General features: G+C 44.3%; 1 protein-coding gene across 1 annotated transcript in view; it reads right to left on the bottom strand.

Moving 5' to 3' along the window:
• Positions 1 to 27421, bottom strand: part of CHD3 (chromodomain helicase DNA binding protein 3) — a 76219-nt gene that overhangs the window by 21029 nt on the left and 27769 nt on the right. The window contains exons 3-20 of the mRNA XM_042472267.1: positions 27236 to 27409; positions 23236 to 23357; positions 15970 to 16247; positions 14971 to 15101; positions 14117 to 14264; positions 12627 to 12802; positions 11382 to 11612; positions 10991 to 11194; positions 9277 to 9502; positions 8529 to 8661; positions 8269 to 8368; positions 7832 to 8023; positions 6011 to 6211; positions 5248 to 5385; positions 4982 to 5103; positions 2511 to 2684; positions 1409 to 1550; positions 920 to 1051 (exon numbers count right to left, since the gene is read on the bottom strand). Coding sequence (XP_042328201.1) covers positions 920 to 1051; positions 1409 to 1550; positions 2511 to 2684; positions 4982 to 5103; positions 5248 to 5385; positions 6011 to 6211; positions 7832 to 8023; positions 8269 to 8368; positions 8529 to 8661; positions 9277 to 9502; positions 10991 to 11194; positions 11382 to 11612; positions 12627 to 12802; positions 14117 to 14264; positions 14971 to 15101; positions 15970 to 16247; positions 23236 to 23357; positions 27236 to 27409 — 3024 coding nt within the window. The remainder of the gene's footprint in view (positions 1 to 919; positions 1052 to 1408; positions 1551 to 2510; positions 2685 to 4981; positions 5104 to 5247; positions 5386 to 6010; positions 6212 to 7831; positions 8024 to 8268; positions 8369 to 8528; positions 8662 to 9276; positions 9503 to 10990; positions 11195 to 11381; positions 11613 to 12626; positions 12803 to 14116; positions 14265 to 14970; positions 15102 to 15969; positions 16248 to 23235; positions 23358 to 27235; positions 27410 to 27421) is intronic.

Genomic DNA, 27421 nt, shown 5'->3' on the forward strand with positions numbered 1-27421 from the left:
ATCTATTGTCCCACTGGAAATAGCTTGTGGTGAGGCACTGTTTGAACAGGGCTGTGATGTCTTCTGGAAAAATCTGTTGGATGAGTGTCATACTGTCCATTATGGGGACTTTGATGAACAGGGAGACCACATCAAAGCTGATTAAAATGTCTCCAGGTTTTAGTTCCAGGTTCTTGATTTTTCCTATGAAGTGAGCTGAGTCATTGATTCCATAAATTCTAAAATTTATTACTTTAAGAATATAAAAGGTACTCTGTGTAACTTAACACATACAATTGTACTGTTTGCATTTCAAATGAAATAAATAATAGCAAACAGTCCAATTGTACAGGCTAAGTTACAAATCACCAGTTCTGTTTGAATAATTACAAATATATTGATGGTGAAAACAGAACAGTGTACTGTGAATCCTAAGGTATCAAACATATAATGGTTTTTGCCTGTTGCTACAGTTCTGATAGACATCAAAGATATATCTGTACAGTCTTTTCTATTATAATGGTCCCAAGCATGGAATGCGCTCCCTTTGGATGGAGCAGTGATTGGTTACCACTCCCAGTGCTTTCAAAAGGATAAGATGAAGATGCATGTTTTCTGGTTTGGCATTTTAAGCTGTTACTATTATTACATGGATTTGAATGGTTTTGTTGTTTTCATTGTTCAGCAGTATTTGTTAGCTGTCTTGAATGCATTTTTTTGGTGCAAAGGTGGAACAAAAATGTAACACCAATAAATGTACACTTTAACTCAGCAATGGAATTGTTGCTGAACATTACATGACTCTCCTTAGGATACTGTTTTATCCCCTTGGGCCTTCTGGCCAAATCAGACCCTAGAGAAGAGAGAACTGTGGAGTTGGACTAGCTGGCCCTTAGGGTAATTTACATCTCTAAAGTCTGCTACCCCACAGCTCCCTCACCTGTGAGAAGATGAGCACTCGGTGGCCCTGCTCCTTCAGTTTCCTCAACATCTTCTGTAACAGCATCAGTTTCCCAGAGGCCTTGATCAGAGCACCCCCTTCGTAGGCACCGCTTGGCAGCTTGGGGGATTCCTGTCAAGGCAAAACACAGCTGTCACTAAAAGGGCAGATGATTTGCATGGGTTTCTCTTCCACTGTCATATACTAATGGAATATATCAAGACAAGGGGCTGACTGGGGAGGTGAGCTGATTTGTCCACCAAAATCCTGCATTTCTGAAAAACAAATAACCCGGGAGCTTCTTCTCCACCTCCCTTGCTGTGATCCTGGCACATCCACCACAGAACACAAAGGACCATAGAGCTGAAGGTATTTTGTCCCCACTCCACAACAGGGGTGCACACACCCCTTCCAAGAGGGGAGGGAGTTGCCCTGGTCCCGACCAGTGCTCTCAAAGCCAGCCAGCCAGTCAGCCAATGCAGGACATACCATTGCAGCAACAGGGAAGAGGTAGGGGTGGTTACAGCATTTCTTCAAGTCCATCATGATGTTCAGTAAAGACACTTGGTTTCCACCACCACGTGAGTTCAAAGCTTCAAAGTTGCGAGTCAATATGTATTTATAGTATTTCCTGATTTTGGCAGGGAATGGGGTGGTGAAAAATGCAGGAAAAGAATGGGAAAAACAGAGATGCTATAAACCACTCATACATAGAAGAGTATGCAAGAACTTTAACAAAAGGTAGAAATTATACAGAAATTTTCCCAGCATGTCAGTTTTTGCATCCAGCAAGTTATGCTTAATGGTTGTCTTTTACCAATTCTATGACCTGTCTCAATGATCAGAACAGAGAAACCAGGATTCGGCCATGCCCTGTTCTATGGGCCTCCCTAAAAAAAACTGAACCCTTCCCACAAGGCATCTGACTCCATCCTGGCCTCTGAGGGGGAGAGAAAGATAGGCCAATGCCATCGGGCCTCCCTAAAGGAACTGAGCCCTCCCAGAAGGCATCCTACTCCATCCTGGCCTCTGAGGGGGAGAGAGGGTGGGCCAATGCCATCAGGCCTATCCTTAAGATACAGAGCCCTCCATCTGTCCATCTGCCTTGGTCCAGGCCTCAGAGGGAAAGAAGAACTGCTGGACCTGATCCCCTTCCCACCCACCATTCCCTTCTCCTTTTGTGTCGTGTCTTCTTAGAGTGTAAGCCTGAAGGCAGGGAACTGTCTAATTAAAAGATTTTATGTACAGTGCTGAGTAAATTTACAGCGCTATATAAATAAAGCTTAATAATAATAATAATAATAATAATAATAATAATTCTATCCTGAGCTTCGCAAGAGGCAACTCATCTTCCAGAGAATCTGGAAACCTTGATTTTTCTCCACCCTGAGCAGCTCTTGCTCCCCTCAGTCAAACTCTTATACACCCAATCCCTTTCTCTGATCCAAAAGCCCGCAATTCTCACTGCACTTGGAAATGTATACCACCACCATCCCAACTGTCCCACATCACTAGTTCACATCATAGACCTTCCACAAAAGGACCTGAAGGTATCTGCCCTGTTGCTCCCTTCCCACAATACCGCCCATACTTCTGCATGGGGCTGAGCTCCACTCGGACAATGAGCTCTGTCTTGGCCGGCATATTCTTGAAGACATCAGCCTTGAGGCGGCGCAACATATGGGGGCCCAACAGGTCATGGAGTTTTTTAATCTGGTCCTCCTTGGAGATGTCAGCAAACTCTTCCAGGAAGCCTTCCAAATTGCTGCAGGAAGGAGACAGTGAGGCTTATATCTCTAGAGATGTTTTAAATGAACAGAATACTACACAGAAAACACTGAGGGCCAGGGGAATTTTGGCAAGGGAAAAACTTGTTGAAATGAATACGCCACAGCAAAGATATCCCATGAGGGGGAGTACCCCCCAAGGAAATCCACCTCCTCTCTCCTGGCTCATCCGAACTCTACAAATTATATTCCACCTACAGCCTTACATGTAAAAGCAGCTAGTTCCTTTATGCCCCACTATAATGTCAGCACTGCCCAGACCAACAGACATTGAGACTGCATATTTAACTAGGGACAGGTAACTGTGGCATTGGGAGGGGTGTGGTGTCAATAATCGTCTCCCAGCAACTTTCACCGTAGTATTTCAGTGCCATTTTGACCAACTTTGAGTCAATTTGGGGGTTTGCCAGAGATGGTGGAGATGGGAGAAGTAAACAGCCACATTTCTGGCCAGCTTTGAGCTCACTTGGCAAGATTTTAGGGGGGAAAAAACCCCAAAAACAAAAACAAAAAATGCCCCCAAGTCACAAATATATTTTTAAAATGTTTAAGGGTTGAAGGGCTTTGGGGAGTCATCCGGGAGCTTTACATTGCCGAAACCATGTTAAACTCCAAGAATTAGATGAAAATAGGAAACCTACAAACAACATGTGAAAGCAACAGGTCTCATCTGTTGCTGGTTTTTCCCCAAAAAAACTGATTTTCAGAGCTACAAAACTTCTGTAGGTACAAATCTGTAACCTCGAAGCTAAAAAAACACAAAGGATTACAGAGAAGGAACCACACACAAAAAGGGCAAGAAGATGCTATTTTTGAATGCTTCTTCTTCTCTTATAGTTAACTTTTAAAGACAGAAAGACAAGAAATCAAAGTCTACAAGAAGTATTCCAACTTTATTATGTACAGATTTTATCAAGCCTAACCAATTACTCTTGTATTTTTAGGGAACATGGCAAATCATAACCAATGCCACTGTTGCTCTCACTCTTTCCCAAATTCCCACATTTTTTAAAAATTCGGAAGCAAAAATTAAATTCAACATAGCTTTATAGGATATCGCTACAATCACTGCATTACCTAACCCTATAATGACAAATTTGGGGATGGGGGGATGGATGTTGAGGTAAGTCAAGAAAGAGAACTATCCACAGAAAGGATATAGACTGGAAACACTATGCATTCCTTGTTCGTCTCAGTATGCAAAGGGAGTGTGCAGCACCTTTGAGACTAGGTGAAAGATAGAAGTTGGTAGCATGAGCTTTTTGCAGACTTGAGCCTATTTCCTCAGATGCATTTGGAAGTAGGTTCAAGTCTATAAACACACAAACTACAATGGACTCAAAGGTGCTGCAAGATCCCTTCCCACTGACTTTCCAGACTAACATGGCTATGTCTTTGAATTATGTTACTCACTGTTAAACACCCAAAACACCCCCCCCCCAAATAAACACTCTCTGACTAGATCTCCATGTGAGACATGAAAGAAAATACTCTCCCTTTCCATTTTACTTTCTAAGGCAAAGCCTGAACTTAGACAGACATAAGTAGATGAGGGGAAGCCAAGACAAAATATGAAAAGGTGATCTGTTTCTCTTTCCACAACCACACTGACCATTTAAAACCTGCCTTCACTGGTGAAGGGGAAGATATACTTATCGGCAGAGGTTCTCATCTGAAAACAACCAAAACACTAGAAGGCCAAATAAATTGCAGCCAGGAGTGACCAAGCTGCCAGAATGGTGGCAATTCACAGCCTGGGCCAGCAGAGGGTGACCTCCTTTCAGAGATAAACCTCCAGACACTGAACAGCACCTCTGTCAGGTTTCCTAGATAACATGGAACGCTAGCGCTGCCCTGTCAGGTGAGACAGATGGCTTTTGTAGGTTCCTTTGACATTTTGTGATCCACTGTTAAGCACCAGGCCTTATGGTGTTAGGAAAGTCCAACTGGTTGTGGAGAAAGTCTTTGACACAGGGGACAGCTAAGGAGATGCTGTCAGGAGAGGTGCCACTTCCGATTTCTTTCACATTCAAGACAAGTATCTTTTTGTATCAGTTGGCACAATTCCTCATCTCCCCATATATCTAGATGCTTTTGAAAATTGGGCATTCAAATGTTCTCTAGGTTTAAGACTGATCAGATGGAAGTACATGGCACCTACAGATGGGAAAGCTGGCCAAGACATCAGTGACAGAGAGAAAAGGCAGCATCACTAGTTCTTTGACTAACAGGCCTCTACAGCAAGGAGGAAAGAAAGTGCACAGGTTGGCCATACTTGAATCTCTCAGGAGTCAGGAAGTTCAGCAGATGGAACAGCTCCTCCAGGTTGTTTTGCAAGGGAGTCCCAGTGAGCAGCAGCTTGTGGTCGATCTTATAACCATTTAAGACCCTGAAAAACTGAAACCAAGAAAAAGTTTGAAGAAAAACGGGTCTTGTCTTGACTGTTATTCTCACAACCCACAATCAAAGAGAAGTTTCCCAGACCCCGATTTTCTTTCCATGCATGCAAGCCCATGCTTCAGACTGACAAGCTCTCCTCACCTTAGACTGGTTGTTTTTGAGCCGGTGAGCTTCATCTACAACAAGACAGGCCCACCGGATGGAGGCCAAGGCAGCCTGGTCAATGGTGACTAGCTCATATGAGGTAAGGAGGACGTGGAATTTCACCTGAGCCTCTCTCTGAAAATAAAGAAGGGAGACAAAGACAGAGAAAGTGAGATGAAAATAAACAAGAGAGAGAAAGAGAGAGCAGGTCAGCCACCATCAGCTTTGATACTTCCACAGGAGAGGTGAATCGCCAGCAGAATTGCACCTCTGTTTAAAAAGAGGATCAAGTCCGCATTTAGACGGATTGTTTTACAGTTCCATAGCACAGCTTCACTACTTTACTGTCCTCACAGAAAGAGACAGTGAGGGAAGGAAAGAGAGTACATAACCCTTCTGAAGGGTTGATGACTGCATCCAGGGCCAAGGGCATTATGTCCATCACATAAAGAAGGACTGTTTCTTTCCTAGAAAAAAGCAAAGAGAAAAAATAAACCCACAGAAAGTCACATTGAGCATAGTCCTTCTTGAGGGTAGGCAGTTTTTATAAATGTTATGCATGCCTTGTGCATTTTAAGGCAACTTGACAAAACAGAGCTGTAGCAGTCTGGAAATGAAGGGGTTAACAATCTGCCTTTGACCTCAAGGTAAGACTGCAGCTATTGTCTATTTACAACAGTCAAAATAAGGCAGATTCCAGAGTACAATGCTGCCAGAGTAGCTGCTACACTGTAGGATGGCAAAACCCAGACCCACTTGCCTTCATCTTGAAGGCCTTCTTTCCGCCTTTCATAGCATTGTCTTCAAAGGAAAATTCGTTCTCCCGGATGATGGAGCGGCTGTCCTTGTCCCCAGTGTAGGTCACCACGTAGAAATTGGGTGCCCACATCTGAAATTCTCTTTCCCAGTTGATGATGGTGGACAGTGGGGCGCTGACAAGGAAAGGCCCCTTGGTGTGGCCCTAGGGTGGAGAGAGAGAAGATTGTATATGAACTGGAAGGATCTTTGCCGTCAGCGGCTTAGGAGCCAGAAAAGACCATCAGCCCTGACTCAGACTGAGGCAGCAATTCTCAGGCTCTTTGCTTTTGGCTCCCAGGGGCTGAGCTAGGCAAAGAGAAATCCATTCATAAAATACTGGCTGCCAGAATGAGCAAGGTTCTCCCCTGGCTCTGCCGGGATCACTGACACGCAGCCAGCCACAGCAGCTGTTCATACAGAAATAACAGCTGTTCACAGATGGACCTTTTGCCTGAGGCTGAGGCAGTCCTCCCAGCAAACATCCATTAAGCACCAGCACTGTGCTAGGCGGAGTACACAACGCAGGCATTGCCTGGTCACTGTCCAAAAGGCAAGCCACATCAAACAGATAAGGCTGAGGGAAGCACCACATGGAATGGATCTTGTGGGAAACACCTAGGCTAAGATATAACTTCCTGCAAGGAACACAGCCTTGCAAAGACATCACACAGAAGGGTAAGTGTACCTGGGAAACCTCGTCCAATCTCATTTCCCAGGTGCGTATCATTTGAATTTGCACACATTTTCCACAACTATAATAAGCAAGGAGGCACGCTGGGTGCAGTGCAAAATTCCCTCAGTGCACGTCAGAGTTTCTCAGATGCTTTTGTGGGTGAAAATATCTAGGAAGAGTACAAGATCTGTTCATCTCACACTAAGGAATCAGCAGTGGGAACAGATATCAACTCAGAATATATCAGTTCCTTGGTTACAGCCAGGGGTTCCCCCCTGCCCTCCCCAGCTCTCTAATTTTAGTGAAGCCTGAAACGCCAGCAGTTCAGCCAAATGTGCCAATAAAGACAATAGAGAAAATGCTCACTGAGAAGACTGTCATGAAGAGATCAGGACAAGAGCCAGCTGGGGTGGATAAAGACGTTGGGGAGCTAGGAAGAAGGTCAAGGGCCTCTCCAGGTCTAACATGTGCCAAGAAGTAGAATTAAGCCCAATGCAGAACTCTCAGCAATATGGAAGACCAAAGAGCACTGTTTTGGCCTGAAGGATGAGGGAAGCCAGATGCTCAATAGCAGCTGCAGGAGGGGGACACCCTTTAGGTGTTGTGCCTGAAAATCTCAATTAGATAAAGTGAAGCCCTTGAGTTTAGACATAACACTGCCATGTCTCATCTAAAGTGGAGTGAACAGCAAGCTTATGTCCCTCCTAAATTAAATGGTTCTAATCTGATTCTGTGCCACAGTTTGGGGGCAGGGAAAAATGCAAACTGGTGGGAGTGACTTACGGACACAGTGCTATCCCACTACTCTCCTTGTTACCCCACCCCACTTCATCTAACTATAACTGCCAACTTTTAGGACAGGTAAACAGATCTTTCCTCATAATATAAGGAAAAGAACAAAGCAACAAGAGTGAATGCAAACTAACAGAAGCACTTTGGAAGCAATGCATCCAAGCATCACAGGGCACAAAGAAAGGGCATGCAATGGCACACAGACTTCTGTTTACATAACACCTGACAAAAAACAGAACTAGCCCCACATACTCCTACACATGACTGTATGCCTTCAGAGGGGATCATTCACACCCAGAATTCCTGCTCCAGCCTCACCTCCCTGTACAGCGAGTACAAAAAGACAATTGTCTGGATGGTCTTGCCAAGACCCATCTCATCAGCCAGGATGGTGTCTGTGCTCTGGGCCCAGGAAAACCGCAGCCAGTTGAGGCCTTCCAACTGATACATGTGCAGCGTGCCCCCTGTGGCTGTGATGAAGCGTGGCTGGCTGTCATATTTCACGGTCGGCTGCAAGGAAGAGAGTTAAGGCCAAGGCAATCTCAGTATCTGGGATGCATGGAACAGACTAACTCCTCTCTTCCCAAGCCCTAGCCCCCAAAAGAAGCTTATGTGTAATGTGGGCCTAGCAGCTACATAGGGCCTTGCACTTTCTCATGTCCCATTTCCTCTATGGGAAGCCAAAGCTGTCCCTTCACTGTAATATCAAGGGGCAGCAGAACCACTACACTGCTAACTGCTTTCGCCGAACCTACATCATTGGTGGGAGAGTTAGGTGGGTCCTCTGAAGTCAGTTCCTTTTTCTTCTTCTTGTACTTCCTGGGCTGCGCTGGGTCTTCACCCATAATCAGCTCCCTAGAGAAAAGAAAGACCTATCTCATGTTTGACCCAAGAATCCCAGGGGGTGCTAGCATGGCTAGAGTGTTCTAGACCAGACAGAGTCCAATATGACCCTGTTTTCTGATTCTCCATCCTAGTTTCCAAGAGATCAATGAAGCTTAAGTGAACTTCTTACCTATGCAGCCAATAGGCCTGCTTGTGGTACTCATAGTCAGGAATTGACATTTCATCCTCCTCCCATGTGGACTGGTCATAGGAAAGGTCACGCCATTTCACCAAGTAGTGATAGTTGCCTTTTTTTGTCAATGCTGCAAGTGGTAAATAGGACGCAGAAGAAAAGAGAGAGTACCAGAAAGAAAATACAAATCACAAAGAGGTCTTACTTATTCTCCTTAATGCCAATAGGTGCAGTAGGACTACAAAGCAGCTGATGCAGTCAAGTCAATAAAGTCTACAATGGATAGAATCCTGCACTATAATGAGACTCAACCTCAAACATGACAAAAGAAAGGAGAAAATTAGAGTTCCCAATAATAACTAAAGACTCCTTCTCACAAGTTTTTTTGGGGGGAGGGGAGATTCTTTGGGGGGGAACACATTTGGAAAACATGACGTTTCAACCCATTTTCTCCTCCACAGCCATCAGAATTCTTAGCTTGTCAAAAAACAAAAACAGGGGGGGGGGGGGGGAATTCTTAAGTATTGCCATGCTGCCAACTCCCATAGCTTAACCTCTGTGCCTTAACTGGACCATCAACTGCTTCTTATTGCACAGGATATTTTCAGTAACAAAAGGTGGGGTCACAATATTTCAAAGAGATGCATAAATCTTAAAACGTTTAGCAACACACTAACAAGGACTGGGCCACTGACAGGGCTTTGAGGTAAGGTGGCAAGAAGTACTAACTCTCTATACCACACACAGACGCAAGCTGACCTGTGGTTTATGATACGATGGACAGTCATCCAGTCAGGCTTGATGCCATAACGGTAGTACTTTTCCTCCATTTCAGCATACAGAGGATCCTTGTTCTTCCTCTTCTCACTCTTGCCATCATCATCACCAGAGCCATAATCAAGTGGCGGGGGCTCATCCATGTCATTCTTCCTCTGGTAATTCCTGTACATCACCAAGTGAAAGATCTCGAGCTAGGATTCAATGAGAAGAGCACAAGGGAAGAGGAAGAACAGGAGAAATGCAAAAGGGAGTGAGAATATGAAGACTGCCATGGTGAGGCAATAGCAACAGTACATTGAGCCCTGATGTGACCAGTGCTGGAAGAAAAAGCAGCTTCTGCACTTGTTCTTGCTGCTCTCTTCTCCACTAAGGATAAGACAGAGAGGGTTAGACAGAGGGGGACCAGATCATCCTTGCCTTCCTTTCTTGCTTGTTTCTGCCTCCTTTGTCAGCCATCTATTCCAAAAGTGATCTAGGCAGCCAACATTGTCTGGTTTAGTCAGGGTTAATGAACTGACTGCCCTCTGTTGTAAAAGACAAAAGAACCAGTCTGGACCTGACCCTCTGCTCTCTTCCCATCTTTTCGTAGATAAGGGAGGATGTGCCGCAACATGTCTTCCTCCCATCCTTTTCTCTTTTAAATTTGTTTAGAAAGGATCGGGCTAATTCTATTCAAGAATGTATTTCTTTAGTAATAAATGTTCCTCCTGTTGAGGATTCTAAACTTATTTTTCTGCCTGCAATCTGGTTCTTTCAAACTCACCATCCTAATATGGGAAATCCACTGTGACTGGACCAAAGCCTCTAGCAGGCTTTCATTCCAATAATAATGTTTCGCCAGCCATCCCCTCTAACAACCAGTCCCATGGCTTAAGGGATATCCCAAAGAAGATACCATGATGATATCAAAATTTAGAATCTCTTTATCCTCAGTAGACAGGACAGAATGGACAGACTTCTGGCAAGTGCTGGCTTCTATTGACAGACCTGTCATCTATGACCATCTCTTATTTCAAAACCCCATTCTTCAATATGAAATTTCTTTCTAAAGAATTGGGCTATTGGTATTGTTCACTCAGCTTGGCAGCAGCTTCTTCATTTAAAAGGCTTTCTCAGCCCTCCTACATGGGCCACCTCATAGGCAACCTGTGATATATGTCAGAGTCAATGGGCTCTGATGCCTCTCCCCATTTCCAAATTGTTTGCAACAGCTGACAATGCCCAATCCACTGCACTGCTGAACTAGACCTGCTTGGAATGGGATGCTGGCAACCTTAGGTGCGTAAAAAGAGTGACAGGACTTGGGAGTAGAGTGAAGAAGTCTGACCCACAGTTGCAGTATTACTGCTTTATTGTCATTTATGCTGGACACAAAAGAGAGTTCGAGAGAGAGCAGCAAGAATTCACTGATGCTATGTAGAATTCCTAGAAGCATGCACATGTTAACCAGTCTCAGCAAAAGCAAAGAAACTTGTGGCATCTTACAGAGTAATATATTTACCATAGCAGGTTTCATTGACCATAGTGAATTTCAAAAGATTCCTGATGGGTTGTTGCTAATATCATAAACATTGCAGCCCAAACATTCCAAATTTTGCCTATACACTAATATAACCACCAATGAAGAAAGGAGGTAAAGTCTCAATTCCACATCTGCCGTCACCCACATTTAATTGTACCTGCAATTCTTTTATCCAGGAGCAGTGCCAATAGGAAAGGCCGACCCACTTGACAAAGAATTCACGCTCCGAACGGCCCTGCATTGCCTTGGGTGGTGGCTCATCTGGGTTGCCCTCAGATGGCGGGGGCACAGCGACTGGCATTGGAGGCTCCCCCCATCGCCAGTAGAGAATTTTCTGTACACGGCCCTTTAGCATGGGACACTAGGAATGGAAAATAGAGGCTGTCAGATATTCAGGAAGCCAAATAAAACTTCTTTCCTAGGAATGAGTCCTTTATAGACCCTTTAAAATACAAGTGAGACTGGTTTTTCTCTTGTCCTTTCTCACAGGTCAACCACCCCCTTTTACCCAAATCCCAGTATCATACCCTCTCTCCCAACAGTCTCACCGTACAGCGGGGACACAGCCATTCCCCATTGGGGATTTCAGGAAGCGGTGGGTTGAGGCAGTGGATATGGTAGGAGGAGATGCAAGCATCACAGCATAAGAGCTCGCCACCGTCCTTACAGACACGGCAGTACTCCATGTGATCGTCCTCCTCCTCCTTCTCGCCATCATCCATCTCCCCTTCATACTCATCCTCTTCCTCCTTCGGCTCCCACTGCACCCCTTCTTTTTCCTGTAGGCCGGCAACATGACAGAAGCAAAGAGAGAGAGAGCTGGATTGTGATATATGAGTCACGCAAGCAGGAGCGCTTGGAGGCTGGAACAACAAATACTGTTCAAATGGTTCCAAATGATTTTCAAATACTTGAACATTTGTTTTATACAGCCAAAATGCTCAGCAAAGGAAAACAAAGTACATGGAAGAGTCATAGTTTTGAAATTATGTTTATTATTTAGGAGAACCAGAGTTGCTCTGAAGAATTAAATTTGAATTCTTTTGAAAAGATCCAGACACTTTCATCCAATAACAACAGACTCAGGCTCCTAGCAGAATATCAGGATACCAAAAATATCCACTGCCATTGTGTTAAACAGTTGCGTATTGGTCATGGTGGTACCAGAATATGTGAGGGCTTGATTATAATTTGGCATCTAAACGGACAAATCAGAGTCCTTTCCCTATACCCCAGCCCTTGTCTCCTTGTCCCTATGCACACAGCACCCCCCAAGGCCCCTCTTTTTCCACCCCAACCCACACACTATTTTAAAAGGGACGCACAAACATATGTTTTTAAGCCTGAACCACATGGTTCTGGAAGGGAGGGGTTTGATTTATTCCAGTTGCAGAGCAGGTTGCTTACCTATCTATGTGGGTCTTTGAATGGTCATCTGTGAATTTACACAATTAGCAGAAAACCCAATTGTGCGATACACAGTGACTACAAATAAGAATAGGTTGCTTACCTGTCACTGTGGTTCTTTGAATAGCAATCTGTGATTCCACACAATTAGGCTTTAGACCTAATTGTGTGATTCAAAGGGACCCAAAGAAAACCTGACTTTTGTGATCACAATGTTTTGGATTTTTTTTTAAAGCATAGAATTCTGCGCTCCTAAATTGGAATAGGAGGTGCACCCTTCATCAAGCAAAGGCTGTAGCAGGCAAGCTCCTTCCCTAGAAATGTGGGAGACAGGGGGTGGGAGGTGCTAGTGTGCAGAGAACAAAGAAGAAAGGTGAGCAGCTTACACAGTGGGGGCAGCTCCACTTGCCCTCAGGGGCCTTGTCTAGCTCCGGATCCAGGCACACCAGGTGATAAGCTCTGGGACATGAGTCGCAGAGGATGATCTCCCCGCCCTGCTGACACACCTCACAGTAGTCTTGGTGGTCTGTCTCGTAGCCATCTGCCTCTTCTTCACCAGCAACTGCCAAGCCAGGGAATAAGAAGAAAGGAAAACAGCATGAGGGCACTTCCCAAGTTCAGAACTATGTGCATTCTACATCATTTTTTCATAGAATCACAGTTGGAAAAGACTTCAAGGGCCATCAAGTGCCATGCAGGAATAAACAATCAAAGCACCCCAGACAGATGGCCATCCAGCCCATTTAAAAACCTTCAAAGAAGGAGATTCTACCACACTTTGAGGGAGTGTATTCAACTTTCAAACAGCTCTTACTGTCAGGAAGTTCTTCCTAATGTTGAAATGGTATCTCTTTTCCTGTGGTTTGCATCCATTGCTCCATGTCCTATTCTCTGGAGCAGCAGAAAACAACTTGTTCTATCTTCAATATGACATCCCTTCAAATAATTTAAACAGGGCTATCTTATCTTGAGATAGGGCAGGTCTGTGTTTAGGAGCCACCACCTTACTTTCTTTAAAAATATAAGGGGCTCTCAACTGCATTTGCAGCTGATCCCAAAGAGGGGACATAGCTAAGAAGTTATGTTTACTACAAGAAAAGAAAGAAGAGGCTGGGAAATCAAAAGCACAGTGGATGTCATACAACATAACCCCACCTTTAGTACACACAAATGACAGGGGTGGATACTACTCCACACACAAGTTACCAGAATTCCTTAGCCACATATAATACACTAGAAAATAACATTTTTTCTACAGCTACTAAGTGAGACAGGCAACCTCTAATTCTTCTGACCTTTTTTTAAAAAAATGGAAAAAGATGTCTCTCTTCATAACCCAAATGCAAAGAGAGGCCACTAGGAATGGCAAGAATATTTACAGCTATTTGTTCCCAGGTTTTTTAGAAATGGCTTTCCCAACATTCAGGAAACCCAATTGGAAAGAATAATAAAACAGTGAGAATTGCATACTATTTCCCCCTGATATTGGGCATCCAAGAGTGTTGCTCAGGAATTATTCTGTGGAGAAAAACACATTCATTCATTCATTCATTCATTTATTGCACACATTTTTTTTACACTGAACATGGGAATTTCTATACAATAAATAAATAAATACATACATACAAACAAACAATTGCTGTTTCCTGCACAGAAAAGGGGGGGGGGGATAAACTTTTTTCCTATGCAGAGTTTTTCCTGTGCAACACTTTTGGGATCTTCAATTATAGAAAGAATACTGCAGAAAAATATCAATTTTTCCAGCAACAGGAGGAAAATTAAGTAAATTGTTTATCTTCACTTATGGTCCACAAAATCAGGAGTGGTGTCTGGGTATCCACCCACCATCAAACTACAATCCACAGCTTAGGCTCACCTTTTTTTTTCTTCCGCCCAGGCCTACCCCGCTTGAGTTTCTTGACCCTTCCCGAACTGTCTGAACGCACTGAGGAGCTGTGAACACTGGAGTTGTCGAGGTCAGATTCTTCCTCTGGCTCTCCTGCCTCGTCACTCTGAAACAAATGCTGCACATAACCGGAGCGGCCCTCCATTAGGAAAGGCCCAAACAGAGGAAGAAATGAGGGGGAACAGATGGAGAAGAGATGACAATGCAGGCAGGGACTACCACTTAAAGGTTAGTATCAGCCTCAAAAACAGGCAGGGAAAGGAAAGAGGAGATTGCTTACCAGCCAGTCCTGCTCAGTAATGGAGCAGGGGGTAGTTTTTTGGGATAAGAAGTACTCAGTGTTATTTAAGAAAGACACATCCTTCTGTGTTACGAGGACAGGATGAGGGTAGGTAGAAAGAAAATGGGTATGATGTCATAACTGAACAAACATGCCTACAGTCATACCATGCAACCCTATCTTACATCACCATCATAGTTTGTAAGAAAGATCTCATGGCTACAGGGGTGAGAAGCCCTGAAAGCAGCAAAGATAAACTGAACAGCATGTGCACACAATGCAACAATTCCTGAAAGTTTCAATATGGCATAGGACTTCCGGGGTCAAAGTTCTACTCTTATTTATTACTACATGCAAAACAAGCAAAGGGGTGCAAATGAACTTAATTTGCAAGAGATAAATAGAAGTGAGATCATTTTAGTACAATTTTTAAAAAAGTTGCACCCTGTCCTGCCTGTTTGTCCAGAATAAGCCCAGCCATGAAGCCCTTCATTACATCAAGCTCGGCATCAACATTCACACACTGCCAAGGAATGGGCCTTACTGAGCTGCTCTTCTTGCGCTTGCCCCCAATTATGCCCAACTTGATCTTCAGTGGTGCCATTTTCTTCCCCTTCATCTTCCTCTTCACCTCTGGGACACGAGGGCTCTTGCTCCGCTTCTTGTGGCCCGGGCCTTTTGTGGAAAAAATTAAGGAAGCTGTCACAAGGACATTGCATTGTTTCGCCCCTCATTTGAAAAGAGAAATGTGGGCCTCTGTGAAGCTGTAAAGCTGCAAGCAGATGGCAGAGCTTGGCAAGCGATTCCTGGAGTGATACTACCTCTACTAGATGCCAAGAACCCAAGTGTCCTTGCTGCTATTCTCTTTTGCTCCAACCCATTATCATCCTCGCTTAACAAAGGGGGTGGGAAAAAGGAGTCTGGAAACGACTGAAAACAAGTACTTCAAGTTCCTCAGGAAGAAAGGAGTATAGTACGCTAGCACATCAAATTCTGGGAGCCAAGGTCCACCCAGGTTGCAGAATTCCAAGCCTTTAACCCACAATTTCACCCTCCATTCTATGGAAAAGATGAAAGTTCAGACTCACTGGTCTAAGTGCACAATCTTACACCCTGAATCCTAACTTCAGTAGTGGCTGGTGGTTTTCATGGGACAATAAATCCACTCCTGGGTTTTGTTGAAATTCAAAAGAACTGTCCAAACGACTGAACCTAACATGGCAGATGGGGTTCAGCACCTTGCACTGCTCCTTTAGAGCTCAGGCTGAAACCCAAGATATGGAAACCAAGAGCTACCACTGACTGACCTTGGTTCAGCTCAAGAAACACAATGGCTAGTGTGTGGTTTTGTAGGTACACACACCCATACACACTCTAACCTAGAAGCGCCTCCTCCCCAATCCAGAGCTGTAATTTCATAACAATGGAGACAGACTCAGCCTCTACAGCAAGGAGAATCTGGATAATTCAAACCATCAGATTTCTTCAACACACTCCAAGACCTCCACCTACTCCAAGAAGCCCAAGGGCTCCTGGCACTCACCTTTGCCTTCTTTAGTTTTGGCTTTGCGAATTGGAAGAGGCTGAGAAGGCGGCTGTAGCAGAGGCAGAGGTGGAGGCGGCTCAGGTGAAGCAGTGACGGCAGACACCGCAGCCGACACTTGCTCTGCTACTGCAGCAGCGGCGGCAGCAGCGGCAGCAGCCACAGCTGCTGTTGACCCTTTGAAGGGGTTGTTGGCGCTGAACTCCCGCCATTTGGCTCCCATGATAGTCATCATTTTGGACATTGGAATCTTGGGGTTCTTTTTGGCAATAAGAGGCCTGGGGCAGGAGGAAGAGAAAACAGTTATTCAATGTACCCACTTGGTTCAAGATACAAATTGCCCATCATCTCAGGAAAGAAGCTGCCTTGATACCATGGCAATCCATGTTTTTCCCCTGCTTAATCCGTTAGGCCATTCTTGTTTCTTTATACAAATCAGGAATCCTATTTCCACTTCCCCTGCCTACTGAACACTAGAATCTGCTCCCAGAAAGTTCAAAAATCAAAACTTCCTCCATCACAGGCCCCCTACAGTCACAGCTCCTCTTCTTCCATTTCAATGCAAGGAACAAACTTGGAAGCCCTGAATAATTTTTTATGAGCAAACAAACACTTTTATTTATTTACTTAGATAATGAAGAGTAGAATGAGAAGAGTGAGGACTAGGCAGCTGTATAGCTTAGAAACCTTGAAGCACAAGGTAAAAACCAAGCAACCATGACAACTCTCACAATTTGCTCATGATGGCTGGGGCCTAGGAACTGTAATCTAGAAGAGTAACTTTTCCAGGCCCTAACAGTAAAAATCAAAAGGGCAAGGGAACATCAAGTACACGAGGAATTGGACCAATAACATAAGAGCCCACCCAGGGACATTAAAAACCAACAAGGAAACAGCTGGAGAAAATGACCCATGGCCTTAGATGTCCCTACACTAATGGACACAGCATGGGAAATAAGCAAGATGGACTTGAAGTAAGAAAGCAAATATGATTTAACATCACTGAAACCGGGGAGAAGGGGGGGACAAATTTTATTGAAACACAATAATGGAAGGATATAAATATAACCTATTCATAAGAAAAAGAGACCAACAGGAAAGGAGAAGGAACATTATATGTCAAGGATATGTACATCTGTGAGGAGATCCATGACTTAAAAGCATGGAAACCAGATTGAGAGTATTTGGGCCAAAATTAAAGGGGAGAGAAACAACAGTGACTTCGTAATGTCTCCTATAGGTTCCCCAGCCAGACTGAAGATTTGGATGATGCCATCCTAAAGCATATGAACAAATATTTAGAAAGAAGAGAAATAATAATAACGTGATATTTCAGTGACCCAGATATTTGTGGGAAGTCACACTCTGCCAAAAGTTTAAGGTCCAACAAATTCCTCACTAGCCTTGCAAACAATTTAGTTGTACAAAAGGTGGGGGAAATAAAAAGGGGATCGACTGTTTTGGATTTGATACTAAGCAACAAAGATTAACTTGCCAATGGAGTGGAAATACTGGGAACTTTGGGTGAGAGTGACCATGTTTTCTTGGGAATTTTATGCAGAAGAAAGAGGAAGCCAAACATAGTCAGCACACGCTGTGGACTTCAAGAAAGTTGATTTAAGTAAGCTTAGGGGAATGATCCCTTCCGACTCTATGCATCTGTTATTAAGTTCCCAGAGCTATTGTGCGAATTAAGTATTTTAGAACTGGCCCCATGAATTAGAGATTCATTGAAAATGATACAAAGCATTCCTTTTCATTCTCACTTTCATTCTGATAAGTGAGGCCAACAGGATAGCAGCATATTAGGCTGGCAGATCAGGCCAATGTGGAAGTGCTTGGTACCAACTTCGGCTGATACGCCAACTGCGACCCTACCTCAATCAAAAGGACCTTGAAGCTGTAGTACATGCTCTGGTAATCTCTCATCTTGATTTCTGTAATGTGCTCTACATGGGGCTACCCTTGTATCAAGTTCGGAAGCTTCAACTAGTGCAAAATGCGGCAACCAGGTTGGTCACTAACTCTTCGAGATTTGACCACATAACACCTATTTTGAAAGATCTACACTGGCTCCCAACCAGCTTCCGGGCACAGTACAAGGTGTTGGTTATCACCTTTAAAGCCCTATATGGCTTGAGCCCGGGTTACTTACAGGAACACATCTTCCCTATACAATCTGCTTCACACGCTTAGAACAAGTGGGAAGAACCTGCTGGAGGTATCAGCATCCAAACATGTCTCTACTTCCCAAAAAGCATTCAGCATAGCTGCACCTAGACTATGGAACAGACTCCCAGAGGAGACTCGCCTTATTACATCCTTGGAAATTTTCAAGAAGGCGGTAAAGACAGAGCTCTTTCGTCGCACGTATCCTCCTAACCTCCTATGAGGACTACTGGTATGGAACGAGAGCACCTGACCCTGTGATTGATTGATGTTTCATGTTTTTAGCTGTGTTTTTAATTATGTGGTAACTAATGTTGTAATATTGTAATTGTTTTTAACTCTGTTGTGATCCCGCCTCGATCCATCGGGAGAGGTGGGAAGATATAAATAAAAACTATTATTATTATTATTATTATTATTATTATTATTATTAAGTAGGTCTGCTCTGCACAGAAAACCAAAGCATTATGTACAGATCGCACCAGTCGCTACTCCTGCAGGAAAAGCCCAGCAAGGCAAGGATTACAATTCTCCCTCCTCTCAGTTCTTATCAGTCTCAAGGGAGGACAAGGACTGCCAAAGTGGAACAGGCCAATGCTCTGTTTAATCCGACAGGGACCATTACTGCTGTACACACTGGAACAAAGCATGGTGCTGCAGTACAGGGCTTGAGGCACAGCTCTCTGACCTCCCCACTCTTCTTCCTCCATCCTCCCACCCCGAGCCAAAACCCCCCAAAGCATAAGACATCCATCATTTGCAATAATCCTCACTGCAGAGGCTGTCTCTTCTTGATCTCGCTGCCCCCAGCCAGCCTTGACACTTCATCAGCTGTCAACACACAGCACTAGTAACCAGCACACTGACATTTGACCCAATGCGGGTTTGAGTCTACAAGGACCTCTGGGACTTTGGCTGGCAGACATTCATAGCCTTTGTGTGTATCTCTGAGCGATAGGCATAAATATGAATTTTTATAATTCTGACAGGAAAGCCAGGCCAGGACTCTACAGGGGTTCATTTCTAGCAAACCTGGTCCCTAACCACATTCAGCTGTTGTGTAAACCTCTACTTCCCACACGTTTCAAGGCCCCTAGAGTCCTGCAGCACAGTGTTGTTTTGAAAAGAAATACAGTAAGAACTGAAAGGACAATATTTTGCAAATGGAACACATGCCTTAAAACGGGTCTGTTTCAACAGGTCTCTGTATCTAACAGTATTGATTTTTCTACTGAGCTCAACTCACACCTGAGACTTCACACACATAAGTACCACCGCCAGAATAGCTGGAATTCTGCAAATGAACAGAAACTTTTCTCAAGATGATGAATCCAATGCACTATCCAATTTTCTAAACTTGCATGGTAAGACTGGATGTGCCCATAAGTATTCATGCTCTCTAGATAATCCAAATGTGGACTAGTGGGCTGCCTGTGATGCCCCACAGCCCTTCTTGGTTTCATTAATGCATGCAGTGTTCCATGGCACAGTTTACGTCCCAGGTCTTCTACACAATGTCACCCAGGCTTCCAAATCAGGCCATGCTTGGAGATGATGAAAAACCTATCCATTTCCTTCAGTCACAAATAACTATTTCTCTAGAAGACAGTCATTTCCTGCATCATTCCCTCCCAGAAATCAGAAGTCTAAGAACCCCGTAATCCTACATGTCCTCTTGTTTCATCTTAGCTAACAAAAGAATAAATGACCCTTGCTTGTCTCTGTTGAGGGACTTTTACATCGCCTTTCCCAGAGTTTGGAAACATTCCTTTTTTGGACTACAACCCATTTCAACACTGTTGCAACTTCTAGTGCAAAAAGGTAACTTTTCCAAGTTCAGTCCCTCTCCACGAAACAGAACAGTCACAGCAGTAGTTCAGGGGTGAGAAGTGTGTGGTCCTCTGGATGCTGGATTACAGCTTTCTGCATTTACCACCACTGACAATGCTAGCTAGAAACAACAGGGACTATAGGCAAATAATATCTGGAAGGCTCCATGATTTCCCCGCTTTTGCTGTAGAGGCAAACAAATACAAAAAGAAAAGAAAAGCTCCACTATTGCTCAGTTTGAATAATCCTCCCTACCACAATCACCTTCCCATCACATCCTTTTCTCACACACTCTTGACATCTAAACTTGGGAATCTATGCTTAACTGACCTCCAAAAGCACAGTCTGAAATGGAGTTGCAAACCATGCTTCAGAGGTCTGCTCTAACCATAATTTTCATTCTGCAAAGGGCTCTTGTAGCATCTTTCAGACTGACTTGGTCTAGACCAAGTCTATGAAAGTTTATGGTACAACTTCTTTTACTCAGTCTCAAAGGTGCTGCAGGATCTCTTAGTATACTGATATTCCAGACTAACACAGTTATGTCTCTAAATAATTTTCCTGAGTTAGAACAAGTTAGAACAACTTGGCATGCAAGAGGAAAAGAAAGAGTTGTGTGCAAAGGGCGTGTGCACAGACCCAGGCCACTTTCCCATTCCTCTAAACCATGATTTGGCGAATCATCTGAACGGAACCAATCAGAAAGCAAGTGTGCAGATTCATACTATGATCTCATCCTGACTACTGAATTTAGCTTTTCAGTTATTGATGGTCCCCACAACCCACAATGCATTGCAGACTATTAAGGAATGCTATTAAAGAAATATGAGCTTTTACTTTAAAAGGGAGGGGAGAATGTTAAGCGCCTGCACTGAAGCGGGGGGGGGGGGGAGTGATGTCTGAATTTATTTCATTTCAAAATGCTTTCCAGAAATAGGCGGGGCTCTGAGACAAAGACAGGCCTGAACAAAACAAAGGAACAGCCGCAGCAGCAGCAGCAGCAGCAGCAGCAGCAGCAATAGGTCTGCCATGTCTTGCATGTGGAGAGAAACTAAAAGGGAATGAGGCCAGGGAGCAGGAAAAGGAGAGGCAGATGCAAGTACAAGATAACGGAAGCCCCAGCCAATGTAACTTACTATTTCAGACTGCAATACCATATGGCATCAATTCTACATCCAGAGAAAAAGATAGTGGGCTAATATTAAAAACAGATTAAAAGGAAGGGAAAGAGAGAGAAAGGGTCTGTGGAAGGGGAGTGAAGTAAAACAGAAAGGGATGGCACAATATGGCAGATTCATAGCACCCGCATCTCATATCTCTTCCAACAGGGAAACTGGACCCTTCAGGAACAAAACCTCTGGAGGACGTGGGCCCCAGTATCCATCATCTGGGATTGTCCATGTTTTTCAGCTCTTTACCCAATTCAAAATACTCAGGCTGAATTCAACGTTCTCTCAGTTCCCTTAATCACACTGCCTTTCATTCTAGTTCTTATACTAGCTCTGTTTCTCTCTCCCTTTGAATTCAACAGCTGCTTTGCTTCTTGACCTCTCCACATAACTGCTAACACAAACTATGTGAGGAAAAGGAGGCCTGCTGCTATATTCTGGTCCCTCACTCTGCTACTGTGCTAGCAATGAGGTGTTACAGTCAATTGGGGGAGGATAGGGTTAGCACAGGCACACATGTAACCGTGCCCACAGAGTGCAACAGATAAGATTGGGTCAACAGGCACTGTTCCTACCATGGCTCCTGTTCTCAGTCTAGTGATGCTGTGAAAATACACTGCTGGACTCAAATGAAACAGGAGATCAGGTTTAAATCCCTTGGGGCCCTACCATAAGGCTGAAGGATGGCCTTAAGCAAGAACTATCTCTGAACCTCCTGAACTTTGCAGGGTTGCTGTGAAAATAAAAACGTGCTAAATGATCAAATACTTTGCACATGGGGGGAGAACTGCAACACCAGTTACAGCTCAACATAGCACCACAGCAATGCTGCAGGTCTCTGAGATCCCTGAATAAGAAGTTGCATTTGAGAAACACATCCAACACTCCCATGCACAGCAAGAGACCTTTAAGTCCCTGGGGAGTTATGAAAAACACAAGAAAAGGTTCCAGAGGGGCTTCCCAGCAGGAGCTCCATGTCACTATTCCTGAGGGAGCTCTTGGCTGATCCCAACAGCAGCAGCAGCAGCAGCCAGCAAAGAAGGCAAGTTGCCTCAGGTAGAGCCAAGTGCCAAACAATTTAGAGCTAATTAGAGTCAGGCTGTGAGCTTTCCTTCCCTAAAGCCCTGTCCCTTGAGCACCTGGCACAAATCACTGCTTTGATTAAAACTGGTGAGGCCCAGGTGGCCCCCAAATCCCATGAGTGTCGGTACCAGATTTCTGCCATTGGTCACAGGGAGCTCTTGGCGGTGGAGTGTGTCTCCGCCTGCCAAACCAAAGCAGGGAGATACTGCAGGGCCTGCCAAGGCCACTGGCTGCTTCCTTGTAATTGACATGAGCTCAGTCTTGCCTGGATCGAGTCACAGGCTCCCAGCCAGATAAGCCCGCAGGTCTGTGGATGCAAACGCTGGCCTGTTTGGTGTTCCATGCTTGTTTTAACTAGGCTGCAAGCTTTAGATGAGACACAATTAGTCAGCATACTACACCTTCGTTAAAGACACAGGTCCGCTGTCTTTCCACATCCCCACCACCATCCCTTTTATTTGTACCATTCACTTACACAACCAGTGAACAGGAGCTATACCCCAGTATTTCAGTTTAACAAACCATTCTTGCCTTTACCCAGTTCTCGGAAACAAGAATAATCATAGGGCAGGTGAACACTTCTTCAGAGACCTACCTACATTCCCCAAATATTTGTTCATCATCAAGTAGGGCCATCTCCAAAAGCAGGAGCAAAAACTGTCTCTCATGATATAAGTGTCTCCCATGATATAACTAAATACAATACAAGAAGCAGGGAGGGTGCAAATGTGTTCCAGCTCACAAAGGGTACACAGTATATAGTCCATCTGCCTGACAATGATTGCATTTTTAAAACATTGCTGTTTGTTGCTTAGAGCAGGCTTTTTTCCATGTCTAAAGCTATTCTAAATAAACACACAGATAAAATATCTATATCAATATTTAGTGCTGTCCACAACATCCACTCCAGAGCTTCAAACACCATCAAGTCTTCAAAGAAACAAACGAACAAACAAAACAGGTGTAGTTTGAAATCCACTCCCCCCCTGCCCCAAATCATCATCATAGCAATTACCTCATAAACTGGCTGAAAGCTTTGTAATTTGTCAGGGTGTGATAGTCCTCTTCAGTGAAGACATGATCTACATCTTCCAGTCCCCAAGTCATGAGCAGCTGAGCAGAGGATTTCTGCTCCACCTTTAAAGGAATATAAAACGTTCTGGTTGTTTGAGCTTTTGAGGCAACAACTTTCATTCTATGCTACTGCTATTGAGGAATGCAGGGACAAGAGAAGTGCCAGTCTGGAAACACACCTGGGACACACAAGTGGGCCTTAACATTAGTACACTAGTGTGCTGTGAGAGGAGGTCAAGCATGCCCTGACAAATTCAGCTCCATGTTGTATGCCTCTACTACTCTGTGGCTATTGAAGCATTAATCCCTTCACACTCTATCAATTTAAGGATGCTGGGATAGTCCCAAGGAATGAGGGGGGAGAAAATCTACTGGGATTCTGTGGAGTTTATCACACAGTGTGATAAACTCCTGTGGTGTTTTCTGTGTCACACCTGATTTGTTGTTATTACGTGCCTTCGGATGATTCCGTCTTCTGGAGACCCTGTCCTAGGGTTTTCTTGGCCAAGTTTATCAGAAGTCTGCCACTACCTTCCTCTGAAGCTGAAAGAGAGTAGTCGAAGGCTTTCATGGCCAGCATCCATAGTTTTTTGTGGGTTTTTTGGGCTATGTGGCCATGTTCTAGCAGAGTTTCTTCCTGACATTTCGCCAGCATCTGTGGCTGGTTTACAAACCAACGAAGAAAATCCAGCAAATGCTGCACTCAGCCAAGGACCAAAGAGACCCTCTCACAGCCGCAGGAGTTTACCACATATCATGCAGCTGCGGACAAGTCCACATAGGGACCACCAAACGCAGTGTGCAAACAAGAATCAAGGAACACGAGAGACACTGCAGACTGGGCCAGCTAGAAAAATCAGCAGTAGCAGAACTTATTACAAACCATCCTGGGCATAAAATACTGTTTGGAAACACTGGAATTCTGGACCATGCCAACCACTACCATGTCAGGATGCACAGGGAAGCCATTGAAATCCACAAACACCTAAACAATTTCAACAGGAAAGAGGAAACCCTTAAAGTAAACAAGGTTTGGCTACCAGTCCTGAAAGACAGCAAGATAAAGACTCAACAAATGCAAATGAGAACTCTCCCAGCAGACAATGAGCACTATCAAGCAGACACTAATCCTCTTGTGCAGATCCTCACACCCTGAGGCCTGCCATTAGCAACAAACAATATACATGCAAATCACTCCTGCCTTTCCAGGTCACACAATATATAGAGCCAAATCCTTTCCAGGCAAACATTCTCTGAAGATGCCAGCCACAGATGCTGGCGAAACGTCAGGAAAAAACTCTGCTAGAACATGGCCATATAGCCCGAAAAACCGACAAAAAACTAGGAGAGAGAGTAATTTGCCCAAGGGTTTCCACAGTTGAGCAAGGATTCCAATCCTGATCACAGGGTGGTGACACTTATTATACTATATTGTAGGTACAAGAACTACACCTGCCCTCTGAGGTGACAGCCTGAATAAGAAAAACATATATATTCTGTTGTGTGTAGGCTAAGTCAAACTCCAGATTTAACTAGAAAAAAAAGATTGCATCACAGATTTAAGGAATGTGCAGAGTACACCTTTTGGGACACTCAGCAACCTAAGCATGATATGAAATTGTTATGCTAAGGTGGAGCAAGCACTATCCTAGGACTGGTTTTCATGTGCACAGGAGAGGATGAAGTGGCGGCAATAAGCCTTGAGTACCCGGCACACATTCTTCCTGCTTCCAGCTGGGAGCACACAAGCCACTACTTCCACCTTTGGAAGGAAAGAGCAGAAGCATCACAGCTGAGCAAGATGTGTGCCTGGTGCCCAGGCCTTGTCATCACAGCCTTCACTGTTGCCATGAGGGCACTACTCAGCCTGGCTGCAGTCAATTATATTTATAAAAAAATTTTTGACTAATACTTCATTTTCAGTACACAACTAGTTGAAACCGAGAATCCCAAGCTCTCCAATCCCACAGGCCCGCAGTATTTGTATGTTGAGTTTACTGTTTTTATTTTTAAATGATTACTTGCTTTGGGAAGGTTTTATGCATTAAGAATGCAATATACTTAGTAATTCACTTAAAAACAATTAAAAAACAGACCAGAGTCCCCAATTTGTGTCATTAGAAAAACCCATGTGGCATGAAAATCAGTCTTCAGTGAGTTTTTGGGAGACTCTAATTTAAAATCAGCCTGAGGCTTCAGACTTCATTATCACTTGGATTTTCAAGGCCTTTTTTTTTTTTGGTTTGCTCAAGGCCACAATGTGACTCATATGTGAGGAACACCCCCCACCCATTGGATTACATGAAAAAGAGTGAACAGACCAGGTCTTGGGAGGTTCTGGACATTAGGCCCTCTGACTGGTTAACTGGAACCATCTTGTTTGTTATTCATTATGGAGATAAAAGAATACCACTACCACCACCACCACTACCCACCACCACCACCCTGTTTATTGCTTCATGTCATGCTGGAACCTTTTTAGTTTTGTCTTATAGCTTTCTATTTCTCTGGGATATGCTCGGGTATCTAAGCACCTGAATCCTGTCTAATGAAGTCATTTGGCAAATATAGGTAGCACACGGCTGACCCAGACCAGTGCTTTGTGCCAGCCTGGACACGTAGTATGGCTGCCCAGGGGCGGAGCAACCGCATGCCCCACAACCTTATTATGTGGTGGAGGCGGCATCACACAGGCGCCACCATTGTGACGTAGGCACCGCGCATCGTATAGGCCACAAGTGCGCCAATGGTGCACTAGTGACATCACTGCGGTGTCGCACAAAGAACCCAGAAATTTGGGGTTCTTTTTGATCTGCAGTGGCGGCGCGCCGTTTGGGGGCTGTGCCGTCCCTGGGGAGTAAAACTGGGCGCTGGCAGACCGCTGTTTCTTGGCGGTCTGTCCCATGCCACAGATATAATTTTGCTAATTTTCTTTGTTCAAACAGCTATTCTTGTTTCATAGAATCATAGAGTTGGAGGATACCACAAGGGCCATCCAGTCCAACCCCATTCTGTCATGCAGGAAATCTAAATCAAAGCATCCCCGACAGATAGCCATCCAGCCTCTATTTGAAGATCTCCAAAGAAGGAGACTCCACTACACTCCGAGAGAGTTTGTTCCACTCTCAAACAGCTCTTACTGTCATGAAGTTCCTCCTAATGTTGAGGTGGGATCTCTTTTCCTGCAGTTTGCATCTTGTTCTGCGTTCTAGTCTCTGGAGCAGCAGAAAACAAGCTTGCTCCCTCCTCAATATGACATCCCTTCAAATATTTAAACAGGGCTATCATATCACCTCTTAACCTTCTCTTCTCCAGGCTAAACATACCAAGTTCCCTAAGGCGTTCTTCATAGGGCATGGTTTTGCCTACAGCGATCCCTTTTCCTCAATCCTTGTAAATAAATCCATCTTTTTAAACTGGTTGTGTTATGTGTTTACTATGGGAAGTTATCCTTGTTACTAATTCTAGTTCTGGGCAATTAACTTATATTACTATTTAAAGTGTTCTGCCTAATGCTCAAGAACAGAAGATGCTGGCTTAGCCCCTCGGTACTTAGAATCTTAGGGCATCGTGTAGAGGTCTCAGTTCTGCCCAAATCAGGCTGACTGAGTGTGTACAGGAGGGTGGCAGTTCTGCCTTATAGGGTTGGTTTAACCAAATATAAATGGGGGAGCTGAGGTGTCTGGAGAAGCAGTCTGGTCATCTCTGTTTGCTACACCAATGCAGGAGAGGAGTGAGTACAGCCAGAAGATGTGGGAGGAACAAGCTATACTGGCTGGGGATTCCAGGAGGTGTAGTGCAAAACAGTAACTTCTCTAAATTCTGATTAAAATTTTTCCCTTTTCAGTTCAGTCCCATCAGTCTGCCAGTGACTGAGTGGGAGGCTACAACTCTAGGCCAAATTGAGACATTGTCTCCCTAGGTTCTAAGGGCCTTCCTACCTTTGGCTTTTGCACTCCATCTTCTTCCGACTTTTTCCGCCGCTTCGTCTTTTTCTCCTTCTTCTCCCGATGCTTCCTTCGCTTCTTCTTCCCCACTCCTCCATAATCGCTGCCACCACTCTCTGACTTAGCCCGAAATTCTTCTCGGTCTGACTCAAACTCATCTTCGCTGAGCTGCCAAGAGAA

Source organism: Sceloporus undulatus, chromosome 6, assembly GCF_019175285.1.
Source record: "Sceloporus undulatus isolate JIND9_A2432 ecotype Alabama chromosome 6, SceUnd_v1.1, whole genome shotgun sequence".
NCBI lineage: Eukaryota > Metazoa > Chordata > Lepidosauria > Squamata > Phrynosomatidae > Sceloporus > Sceloporus undulatus.